This window comes from Thamnophis sirtalis, unplaced genomic scaffold (assembly GCF_051295495.1).
Source record: "Thamnophis sirtalis isolate CommonGarterSnake01/CBP01778 unplaced genomic scaffold, rThaSir2_p1.2 scaffold_3, whole genome shotgun sequence".
Classification (NCBI taxonomy): domain Eukaryota; kingdom Metazoa; phylum Chordata; class Lepidosauria; order Squamata; family Natricidae; genus Thamnophis; species Thamnophis sirtalis.
In genome coordinates, this window is record NW_028261383.1 from 115,689,966 (window position 1) to 115,702,951 (window position 12,986).

The following is a 12,986-nucleotide window of genomic DNA, read 5'->3' on the forward strand; positions in this document are numbered from 1 at the left end:
TTTCCACCTTTCTCCTCCCCCAAAAAGAGGGTGAAAATCTGGGTGCATCTTATACACTGAATACAGCATTTTTGGCCTCAGAAAACCCCACCCCTTCGCAAAAATGGATGTGCAGAGGGATTGGGAGGCTTGCAAAGTGCTCCTGGGGGCTGGGGAGGGCAAAAATGAGCGAAAATGGAGCGTTTTTTGCTCATTTTTGCCCCCCCTCAGGAGCATTCAACAAGCTTCCCAAAGCCTAATGCATGCTGTTCTTTTGCAAAAAAAAAAAAAAAAAAAAAAACAGGCCCGTTTTCACGAAAAATGGTCCATTTTTTGCTCGTTACCCCCCACCCACCCAGGAACACTTTGCAGGGCTCTCAAACTCTCTGCATGCCCCATTTTTCACAAAAAACAAGGTGTGCAGAGGGTTTGGGAGGCCTACAGAATGCAGAAACTTTTTTTAAAAATTTACCTCTTCAAAATCTGGGTGTCTTACACTCCAATGCGTCTTATAGTCCGAAAAATACGGCAACTATACTGGCCATAGTTTATAGAATTGAGGTGCAAAATAAATGAAAATTCCTCATTTCACAATGGAAGGCCATTTACCGTCTAAGAATTTAAACCAGTCAGGTTTTTAATGACTGAAGGATATAGAGGTAATGACATTTATTATGATGTTACACTCTTTAATGTTAATCTTCTATTTACTTTATAATTCTAAAATGCTAAACACAATGTCAACATACGATTTTTAATAAAGAAGAGTCTTACCTTGGAGCATGCATCTATATGCAGATTCTGATATTGCATAAATATGTGGAGGCATTTCATGACGTTTCTTTCCCCTGTACATCTCAATGATGTTTTCAGAGTAAATGGGAAGGTTCTTGTATGGATTTATGACTACACAGAAGAGTCCAGAGTAGGTCTATAGGAAGAAAAAAAAGCTGTTTATAGTCTTCCTGATCCACAATCAAGAGATTGTTTTCTCTGGAAAGAATTCCATTGAACTGGAAACGTAAATATTTTAATATACCGTGTGTCTAGAAAACAATACCAATGAGCTGCTTCTGAATAAAATCCTGGTTCCAAAAGGGTATTACAGATAGTAATGGAAATTTCAGCTACAGCGAAAACTGTTGTCAAAAATCCACTAGGGATGATATTTACTTTCAACTATTTTCTTTTAAAAATACTGCTGAGACAACTAATGAGTAATTAAAAGATAACGGTAAAAAAATAAGTAGTATGTCATTTGGTGTAAAGAAATTCAAATAAAGAAATTTGGTTGTTCAAAATAAGCTACTAGGCCCCAGAATATAAATCAAGATTAAAAAGTTCAAAAGACTACAATGCCAATGCTTGCTATTTCAATAACACAAAAATAAGGCTAATAAATAAATGAGCATGTAGGATTTCTCTGAACTTTTTCTCTTACCCTTGCTTTCAAATTTAACATCATTAAATCAAGATGAAGCCTCTGAATGTGATCAAGAGAAGAAAATGGCTTGAAAATAGAAAGACAGAGAAGTTCTTCCTTCTCTGGTCACTGCCTCAAACCTGCTCTCCATTAAAAAACAAAAATCTGTAAGCAAAGAACAGAGAAGACTCTACCTGTCGCATACAGTTTAGCTATTGGAATTCTTGCAATACTGGAAATGCTACCTAAAGTTGTTAATTTCTATACCATGGTAAATTGACAGCACTGAATTCCAAACAGAAAAGAGGGCTGGAATAAAATGTAAAATCTTGTCACCCAAGATTTAAATGTGGATGCCATGGTTGTTCTTTTAGTGTTAAAAATGCATGCTGACACTACTATCACATCAATCGTCTCCTGCCATATAATGTGTTTTATAGTTTGCTGTGGCATGAAGTAATCAAGCAATTTTTCATATTTTATACTATAAAACAAATGTAAACATGCAGGCCTACTGTTTATAAAAGCAGATATCTAGCATTTAATTAAAACCTAATTTTGAATTTCAGGACAGTCATAAATGGCTTTGTTCAATTATTATACAATACTATACAATTTGACCCAACTGACATTCTATCTACATGTATCCTCAACTTATGACATTTCATTTAGCAACCATTCAAAGTTAGGACAATGCTTAAAACTACTGCAGCATCCTTTGGGGTCCAAAAATCATGATGTTGGCGCTTGGCAAACATCTCCCACAAATCTAGTGTCCTACAGTCATGTTATCACCATTAGTGACTTTTCCAACCAGCTTCTGACAAAGACAATAGAAATGCTGGCAGGAAAGGTCACAACTCATGGTCATGTGATGTCCTGTTTAATAATTGCAGCAAAAAAAGTTGCAAAATCAGGAGCATGCCCCACTTATTGACTCTGTCACACCAAATCTTCCAGTCCCAATTTTGGTCACAGGTCTGGGAGTACCTATATTGAAACATCCCAAAGTATTCTTAGCTGTTATAAAAATGGCAATATTCATTTTAACTTTCTCCATCAGGTCAGAAGTTATTACTTTTTGCTTATGGCCAAGAACACAGTGGGAACTAATGGTCGTGTTTGCAGAGTTTAAGGAAGTCATTTCTTTTTATTTCCTTGCAGCTGTTTTCCCAGGGGATTTTGTAAAGCTTGCTGTAACACTCTCTATAACTTCTGCAAGAGCTATGACCATTCTGTTCTTGTTAACATGTAAAAATAAAACTTTCCCTTCACCAGTGAAATGTCATACAAACATGGGTCTAAAATTAGCCATTTTGTCTATTTAACATTCTATCATTAAGCAGCTCATTGGAATTGGACACTCATTTTATGTATTTATTTTAGATACTGCTACCTCATTCACAGAATGGCTGAGTGCATCTTCTGGGAAAGACAGCTTGTCATATGTCTGTATATGTGTATACCCATACATACATACACACACACACACGTGTGCGCGCACACAGAGTGAAATTGTAACATATTATTTATAGCATTTTAGCTTCTCTTATAAGGTAAGTAAATCAGCATGGAAACAAAATTCAGGCTTTAGCATCACCTGAAGCCAAGGTGTGCAAGTAGTACTTAATTGTTACCACTTTATCTGTCCAGCAGGGCTGAAATTCGTTACCTATTTGAAAATCCACTGATGTTATAATAATGGTAGCTATAATGTACCATGAGAATAGTCTAGGATATTATCAAACTACATGCTGAAAAGTACTGCATTACAGTACTGTCTCTCTCAAGATGTGATTCCAAACTTAAAATATTGAAGGTTTTTAAAGCTAAATAAACCCAATGCAGGTAATCTTTGGTTAACATGGGACCAGAATAATCAATACTAAGTGATTCATAAAGCACAATGTCATGTGATTGTGCTCTTAACAATGGCAATTCTGGCATTCCCAGTTTCCATCATTAAGGGAATCATCATGGGTTGCGAGGATGTCACGCGATCACCATTTGCAACTTCCTACGCTGATTTTGCTGTTGGAAGCCAGCAAAGGTTATCGCAAAAGGTACTCATATGAGCCACCCTTATGAGACGTCATAATAGTGAACCAGATGCTGAGCACCCAATTCGCACCACATGACCGCCGCACTGGCCAAAATTCCAGGGATAGATAAGCACCACTTGTTCAGCATTGTTGTAAGTTCAAATGATTGTTAAATGAGCAGTTGTTAAGTGATGGCTACATGTAATCTAGAAATTCTTAAAACAAATGCTTAAATATATTTATTCTGTTTTCCAAGTAAATTAACACATATTCACAAGGTAACCAATGTAACTTCAGAGACTTTCCTTGGTATCTATTAGAAACCATCTCTTACTTTTCAGTCATGCACGGGCGTCAAACTTGATCACGTCATGTGACTTATTGTCATGTATCATGACGTTTTTGCCTTTGCGGAGCCAGAGTGGGCGTGGCTTGCATGTGATGCATCCAGCCCGCAAGCTCCCAGTTTGACAGGCCTGATCTAATGGAATTGAATAACTTTTTAAAGCTAATCAATGGATCCTTAGGTCCTCTCTGCTACCATAATATATCAACCTTGGATGGACACTTGTAAGAAGCCAACATAAAAAGAAATACAAGCTATATTGTTTTACAACTCAAATCAGTGGAAGGCTCCACATTTTAGCTTATATTAGACAAGAGGATGTAGCAGTTATTAAATACCAGAAGTTAAAGAACAAAGTAAAAAACAGATAGAATCTATTATTTATTACACAAAATTTATAACCCACTCCAGTCCTACTGAATTGACAATAGCTTTTTAACTTGATCAATAATTAATAAAAATGGGATATCCTGAGGATTCGAGTGTTTTAAAATTTGTTCATCATAAATCATAGTGATCACTGACATGGACAAATTTGTTATAAAATATAATTTAGGATAGTTGCAACAAAAAAAGGACAGTTGATAGTTCCAAAACTATCTTTAAACTAAGATTGCAGCTACTAATGTATGTAGCTATGAAATTCATTTATGAAGTGCATATGGCCACCTATCACACATAAAGTGACTGAGCAGCATACAAAAATTATCTGCACTGCTATTTAAGTTAAAAATGCAAGACAATGTAAACATTTATAAAATAAAATAAAAGTTATAAAGATAAAACTGATTAGAAGATAAACTGAGCATTGAGATTAAAATTTAAAATGAAAAAAACTGATAGATAAAAAAAGTCATTTCCTTAGTTCTCAAAAGACAACAGAGTAGATAATATAGGGGCATACTCAAAAAAAAGAAAGAAGGAAGGAAGGAAGGAAGGAAGGAAGGAAGGAAGGAAGGAAGGAAGGAAGGAAGACATACCATAACCGGGGAACTATTCAGAAGACTTATTCCAAAATAGCCTAACACTCCACATCAGCAGATGTGACAACCAAAGGTATCAAAGCTCAGAGAAATAGCAAGTAAAACATAATTTGGTGATCAGAATTAAAATGATAGTATTAATAAAACAGTAAAAACCCAAGCTTACGTTTTAAAATCAGTCTACCAACTAAAGCAGCACTTCCTTTTTGAATATTTGCAATCAATAAAGGGGTTTGTTTTTTTTTTTGGTTAGCACATGTCAATCCAAAAAGTATTACTTACATAAATGAGCCCAGAATAGTATCGATCCTTCAAATTATGAAGAACAGAAGCTTCATTTAAGCAGGTCAATTCTGCCATGTCTTCTACTTTGGAAAATTTGGGAGGATTCATTTTTTGAATATCATCTTTGTTGACAACTGCTTTCTTTCCATTCTCAGCCAATTCAACCAGCACTTCATCTCCCCTCTCTTCTTTGATGCTGGCAGCTTCAAAGCCATGACGTTCTGAGGGAATCCAGACTAATTTTTTAGCAGTCCAGTCAGCCTGGGTAGCAGGGTTGTAGATTACTGCTCTGTCCACAAAAAGGTACCTCTCAGGGTCTTCCTGCAAAATCCTCTGAGCCATTTTTAGAGAACTATCCCACAACAGGAACCTAGTAAATGTAAAAGCAAAAGGTATTAGTTACCAATAATCAATTATTAGAGAATGATGAGAACAAGACAGAAGAGAAATAAACATATATACATCCACATAACTGTATACAAAACATCTATGAGGGAGTGGCCTCACAACTGGATATCCAATTCAGCTATCCAGGCGATCACCTCTGGCATTACTTTGTGCAAATCTTTTAGGGAACCAGAGACCGCATGTCATGGACAATCTTGCACAATATGTTTAATAGTTTGCATTTTGGCACCACAGTAGCAACAAAGGGAATCTTTCCATACCCACTGATATAGGGCAGAGGCACTTCTTCCAGTATCACACCTAATTCTGTTCAATTTCAACCAGACAGAGTGAGGCGGGTCAAAACAAGGTGGTTTGGTAAAGAGATTACTGATGGCCAGGCCAGAAGAAGGTACCTTGGACCATTCCACTCTCCAGGCATTCTTGAGTTAAATTAAATAGATGTTAAGTGAATAGCTGTTTCCCATGCTGGCCTACAGGATTTCAATCTTGTGATGGGCTTTGCATTATCTTGGTGAATAGGAAGGACCTTCTTGTTCAGCAACCTTGATCATAGTCCAGTGAAAGCTCGTCTTAATGTGACACAGTATGATATTGCTAAGTACTGGTAACCAGTGCACAGGAATGGAATGCAATGTGGCAAAGATAATATGCATTGTCGGATGGAGTTGGACATCGACCATTTGGGTGTGGATGCTATTAAGCCACACAACAGCCTTGGCTTTGGTTTTTTCTATAGCTGAATATTGTGACAGCCTGTGGCTTAACAGCACCCACACCAATAAATAATAAGCAACTATTTAGGATAAGAATGTTGGACTAGGATTTGAGAAACTCAATTTAAATATTTACTCTGCTATTAATTTTCTTGGGTAATTTTTGCTATATCCGCATTCTCAGTGCAGCATCTTACAGGGTTACTGTAAGGACAAATTTGGAAGAGGAATAAGAGGCACATCACCCTGAGAACTTACAATAAAAGCAAAGGTGAACTAGTAATTAAACCTGAGATTGAAGCTATTCGACAATTTTGAGGAACCTAGACAATTCTAATGACTGTGGAATTAAAACAGGATACAGATGAAGTTTAGAGCATAATCTATAACTTCTTCCAGAAGGATGATGCTTTGTTGCCCAGATATAAACATGTCAATCCTATACCCGTTTCCCTAAAATCTAATCTCAGCTGTGTTCAACCATCATGCTTAATTTCATTCAAAGGTTCGCAACTGTATCTTCCACATCAAAAAATAATTGTTTCTGTATATAATTTTACTTTATATGAAATACTTTTTCTATTAAGCAATCTGCACCTATTGCAGTAAAAATAGCTGTGAAATTATTTTAGCTTCTTGACCAATTATAATTATAATGCCCACTGAGAGCCCTAGAATACTCATCATAATGCATGTTGTCAGTAAGAAAGTAGATTCACAACTGTTCCTGTATTCTACAAATATTTACAATCAAGTGGCTCCATTTGTTAGACCTAACAGCTTTCCAGGAACAAGGGACTGAACCTGAAATATGACAAAAAGTACTAGATATCTGGTTAATGATTAAAAAATAGAACAGAAATATTCCTGCCTTTGGTGAGAACTTGGAGATTGAGTCTTGCAAATAGTTTCTAAAGAAGACTGTCACCAGCCTAGAAGAGGAAAATAAAGAAATTCACTTATTAAAAACCCTTTAAGCAAAGTTTAAAAATGAAAAGTAGGATGCAGTCCTCAATATTCCCAGCACCACTCAGCACTGATACAAAATGGAAAAATCCTTTTGTATTTGAATGTATTCATTTTTTCCCCATTTGCCTGTCCCTACCAGTGCAAATGTTTGTTACTTAAAGCTATCCCATGAGCATTAAAAAATATGTAAGACTATTAGAACCTCATTCTTAGAGATCTGATTACATTTTCAGAGCAACATAAACTATATATTTATAAAAATGATTGTAATTTAATGTATGCACAAAGTTTGTAATATAAGGGGACGTGTTTCTTCAAAGTATTGACAAAACAGTATTTAGCAAATATTTAAAGTCTTACTAATATAAATTCCCAATTAAAAATACATTCCAGGAAGGTGTCACCTCAAATAGGGTAAATAATAAGTATTCAACTCTTTTGTTAAATTATTTAACATAGCATAATTTCTGCCACAGCCACAGGATATATAAAGTCATTTACTACTAGGATATTAAATTCATCAAGTCTATAAAAGGACCAGCAATAAGCTCAGGAATTTAATTAGTCTTTGAATGGGGCTTTTGTGACAATTGGTTACATCATAAGCATTTTTTAAAAAAAATTAAATTTAAACTATTTCTTTCAATAGTTAACTTTTACCCAATACCCCTCAAAAAGTTGTTCAAATTCAAATTGTAAAGTTTTTTATTTTGAAAGATAAAATAAATAACATCATAGCTATGTTATAATTATGGGGAAATTTCTATATTCAGCAGTTTGCTAAGATATTATCATACAAAATCATTTTACTATAGGAAAAATACTTTGTAAAATATATATTTTTTAGAAAATAAAACCTGATCTGGACATTCAGATTATTACGTGGATCATTATTATGTGACATACTAGTTAGCAGCCTGCCAGGATAGTATTAAACACCTATCTAGATACCATGTTTCCCCCAAAATAAGACAGTGTCTTATTTTCTTTTGACCCATAAAATATGGCTTGGGCCTTATTATCAGGGGAAGGCTTACTGTTTTAGGATTGCTCCCTTGCGAGCGGGCTCCTGAAGAGCCAGGCACAGCCTCAGGGGTGAAGCAACCATGAGGTGACTACGCTCATGAGCAGCCGCCCAGCAAACCCCCTCTCCAGCCAGGCAAAGCGCCATTCACTGACCTAGGGGGTATCCTAGGTCAGTGGTTGTGGGCCAGCTGCCATAGGGCCCACAACTATAGAGTGCACTCCTCGAGCGGCCGCTGCTGGAAGAATCGGAAGCCAAGTTCCGGAGTTTGGAAGCCGGAGAAAAAGTTATGCTCAGAGCGCAGCGGCGGCAGCATGGCCCTGCAGGGAGAGCTGGGCCAGGGCAAGGTGAGGCTGGGAGGCATGCAAGCTGGGGGCGGAACCACCCTCTCCAGCCAGGCAGAGCTCCATGCACTGACCTAGGCGGTATCCCGAATGTGTCAAGCTGCGGGAGCTGTGGGGCAGGCAGAGCGCCACGTGGCTTGGCACCTTAGGGATACCCCCTAGTTCAGTGAATGGTGCTCTTCCCCGGCTGGAGAGGAGGTTTGCTGGGTGGCTGCTCGTAAGCGTGGTTACCTCATGGCTGCTTCACCCCTGAGGCTGTGCCCGGCTCTTCAGAAGCCCATTCACAAGGGAGCAGCCGCACGGCAACTCCCCCCTCTGGCCAAACAGAACGCCACTCCCCAACCTAGTGGCAAGCAACGTGAGTGCCTTTCCCCCCCCCCGGCTCGGCACCTTCGGGATACCGCTAGGTCGGTGAGCAGTGCTCTGTCTGGCTGGAGGGGGGTTGTCCAGGGGGCTTATTTTCAGAGGTGGGGCTTATATTTTTGCCCACGTGAAAAATGTGGCAAGACCTAAGTTTCAGGACAGGTTGTATTTTCGGGGAAACATGGTAGTGAACAATTCTCTATATCTGTTAAGAATACATATTCCCCACATAAATGGCATTTTAAATGACTACCCTCTTTCAAACAATCATTCAGTATGTTATAGTATCTACACTGATATGCTAGCTAGTCCAATAATTAAAGCTTAACAAATATAAAGCAAGTATGAAGTCATTCATTCCACCAGAGGGCCATAAAGCAGCCTGCTTCACTTATTTCAGTAGCTAAATTCACATTACACCATTAGAGAATGGGTTGGCTACAGAAAGATCAGCTAAAACAGACTAGGAGCCATGGAAGGGAAGGAACATGTTTGAAGTGCCCACCCCCCAACTAAAAACAGTACTTCAAACAATAATGAGAAACATGGGAGAGTTACTCTAAGACACTAATCTGGAACCAAGGTAAAATCTTCAAGACCTAAGGCTCTCTACAGCATCATTCTATTCTCATGTATTTCATACATGTAGTTGTCTAGCATATGTTTGTTATTTGTAACAGTTATTAGCACTTCCCTTTCTCTTTATCTCCAAGTGTTATTCTAAGGCAAGGCAGCTGATTCCCAGAACGCTAGATCAGCAGTAAGCAGCATTGTTGAGAAATATGTACAGGCCCAGCATTAAGGTCTGGAAGAGCATAGGTAGCTGGTTTCAATTTTTTTTCATTAAATTACCTAATCTGATTTATGTACGTTGCTCCTATGGGAATCTGCATTTAATTAGACAACGTTCCCCTAATCAAAGAAAGATCATGTATCAAGGTGCATTTTTCATTTCACATTCCCGAAGCAACTGGAATGCAAAAAATGCAACGCTAACAATATTTGAGAGGCCCTTCCTACCCACTGCAATAACACGCAGTATCCCACATATCCCCAGATATCCCATAGGGAAGGAGAGAGAACAAGGCGATGACAACCGGTTGAAAGGCGAACGCTTATCTCACGGTTTAAGGGGAGCTGGCCAGTAGATCCGGCGCGATCGCCAAGTTGGGAATCAGTTTTAACCCAAGTGAGGGGGGGGGAGGCAAGGGATGCATCACAGTGAATCGGGAGGCAACTTCCAATGCTCCAATAGTAAGAGAGGAACCGTAATAGAAAAAACGCCAACATCTTCCTACGGCAGAGAGACGATCGCCAGGAGGAGGATGGGACCTAGCAGGCGGAGGAGATCCTGGCGATCCCGCACAAAAGGATCTCGGAATCGGAGAGCGGCAGCTCCACCGCACACTGCCGCGGGCTGATCGGTTACACCCCCGTCCCCAGGCGAGTCAAAAGGGCGCCTTTGCTTCGTTCGCTCGCACACCCACCCACCCCATTCATCCGACCACCTCTCCCCTTAAACAAAGAGACACGTGCGCTTTCCGCTGTTAACCCGGCCACAGGACCCTCAACCGCCACCCTCCCATGGGGTGGGTGTAACACCACGTTTAGGAGGCACGTATTCCCCGCAGCAGCAACGCCAGTCGACCCCTCTCGCCCAGGCAAAGGAGCGGCTCCTCCTTTCATGCCTTTCGCACGGCTCTCTTTAAGAAAACACCAACCGGGGGGAGGAGACGGCCGAGGGTCCAAGTGGGGGGGGGGAGACTCCAGGCCGACTCGAGGCCCTGCGACCTTCCTTCCCCGCTGGCCGCCCACCCTCCTTCCTCCCCAGACAAGGCGGGAAATAGTAGGCAGGCAGGCGGGTGGATGGGTAGATGGGTGGGGGGCTGGAGGGGTGCAGAGGCAGAGCCTCCGCCTTCTCCCCACGTCTCACCTGAATCCAGCCAGCGCTGGATAAACCGCCTCGATAAACCGCCCGGCTGCTGCCGCTGCTGCTGCTGCTCGGCGCCGAGCCGCTTTCCCCAGCACGCGCTCGAACTGAGTCCGCACTAGCCGCCCCGCCCCCGCTCGCGGCTCCTTTAGCGCCACACCGAGCACACCCCGCTGGTCCCGCCTTCCCCTCCCCAAGTCCCTGTCAGGCTTCCACTGGTCGTTCCGCCGACCCATCGGGGTCCATTCTCGCCACCTATTGGCCGTCTCCCGCTCCGCCCCGAGCCAGCCTCATAGCAACCTTCTCAAGCTTCGCCGCCGAAAACGCCCCCCATGCCTCCCCCCCGCCGTCTCGCCTGGGATTGCCATTGGCTGTGGCTGTGCCTGCCTGTCTAGCGAGGGCTCTCATTTCAATGGCGCTTTCGTGGCGTCCGTAGAGTGAGGCGGGAGAGAGGGGGGGTGTTAAGGTGCACGGCTGCGGTCCTTCTGCTCCCCCCCCCAGCTTTCCTGGACGGGGGAGGGGGGCGTGGAAGGTAGCCCGGCGAGAGGGTCAATGGTAGCGCGTGAATTCCAGGGGAACATTCGAGGGGGTTATAAAAACAGCGGCGGGATACATCGAAATGCGTTGGGGGGTCTCTGGGGCGTAGCCTGCAATACCCCGCCCCTTTACACGGCGTGTAACTGAACTGCTGCAGTCGTAGCGCGCTCCTCTTCTCTGTTGCGTGGTAACCTAATTGGGACGTTTACTGCTATTTAGTTTGATGTGGGAGATGTATTGCTCACCAAAGAAGATGCATTTACCGCTGGGGCAGAATAAAGCTTGCTTAAGTTGAGTAGGCTGAGTGCTGCATCCTTCTGCTATCCATGCAGGCCGTCTCTCCCCCTTTGGACTATCTAGGTGCTTTCTTCATAGAGTGCATGTACTCTTAGAAATCTATTCCATTACTACTACAAATACTTTTAATATAAATACTTCACTGCCTTCTATATGTGGCACAGATGACCTCCTCTCACCTTACAACACATTTGCTTTTGAGTCATGATACTAGATAGAAGAATTTTAAGTTAGAGAGTTCCATCCATGCTGTTGTCTCCAATGTATCTTTGGTTATTGTGTAAGATATTCTATAAATTGAACAATTTTATTTAGAGCTACACTAATAAAACACTCATTGTCATGGCCTTTAGTTGGGCAAAACACTGCATTGTAGGGCAACAATTTTGAACCAAGGTACCTCATACCGTGTTTCCCCCAAAATATGACCTGTCCTGAAAATAAGGCCAAGTGCTTATTTCAGGGGTCAAGAGAAAATAAGACAGGGTCTTATTTTTGGGAAAACATGGTAGTTGCATAACGTGTCTAAAATCTGTGACCTGAAACCACAGGTACTACTGTGGTTGGGCGGCGGCTGTTGTCACTGTCATACAAACATTCTGTAACAATTTCCCAGGCACTCTTGCAATTCCTTGCTCCCTCCCCACGCAACAGCAGATACTTACCCTATTGGGAAGGAAAGAGATCCCCATATACCCTTCCTGGCTCTTGCTACTACCCATGCCCTTTGATCTGCACCACCTCTGACCTACACGACCGCCACTATCACCACCCACATCTTAATCATCAACACATGCTCTCTTCAATCCACACACCTTTCCAAAGCAATGTGGCACCTCTTGAATCTTCCCAAGCACTTTTCCATGCACCATTCTTGACTGGTGAATCTTTTGACTTTCATTTATCTTGACTTGCAGTCCTCATGTAGCCTTCTTGACCCACATGCTATCTCTTAAATACCTTTATGACCCCACATACTGTCCTTTATCCCTCTCTTGTCACACATTCTTTCCTACCTACTCATACACCCTCCCCAACCCATATGGCATCTCTGACACACACACACACACACACACACACACACGCACGCACACACACACACACACAAACACCTTTCCCAAAACACATAGCACCTATTATGGACCTCCACATAATATTCCTGACCTATAACACGCAGATCCCTTCAATCTTTCCCTCACTCAGCAGCTGCCTCTTACTTGCCTATTAGTTCTGGCCTTCAATTTCCTGCTAGCTTCTCTGTAGTGCCTTCTCCCTTCCTGCTTCCAACAAGCAAGTTAAATAGGAGACTAGATGGGAATTGGAGAGCTAGAGGGAGGAAT

The 12,986-nt window shown here is 41.4% G+C and overlaps 1 protein-coding gene across 2 annotated transcripts in view; it reads right to left on the reverse strand.

The window, feature by feature from the left end:
* Positions 1 to 10,931, reverse strand: part of MYH10 (myosin heavy chain 10) — an 87,868-nt gene extending 76,937 nt beyond the window's left edge. For both annotated transcript variants that reach the window (XM_014055943.2, XM_087709780.1), the window contains exons 1-3: positions 10,816 to 10,931; positions 5,056 to 5,428; positions 754 to 910 (exon numbers count right to left, since the gene is read on the reverse strand). In XM_014055943.2, the coding sequence (XP_013911418.2) occupies positions 754 to 910; positions 5,056 to 5,400 (502 nt within the window). In that variant the 5' untranslated portion in view covers positions 5,401 to 5,428; positions 10,816 to 10,931. The remainder of the gene's footprint in view (positions 1 to 753; positions 911 to 5,055; positions 5,429 to 10,815) is intronic.
* Between the last annotated feature and the right edge of the window lie 2,055 nt (positions 10,932 to 12,986).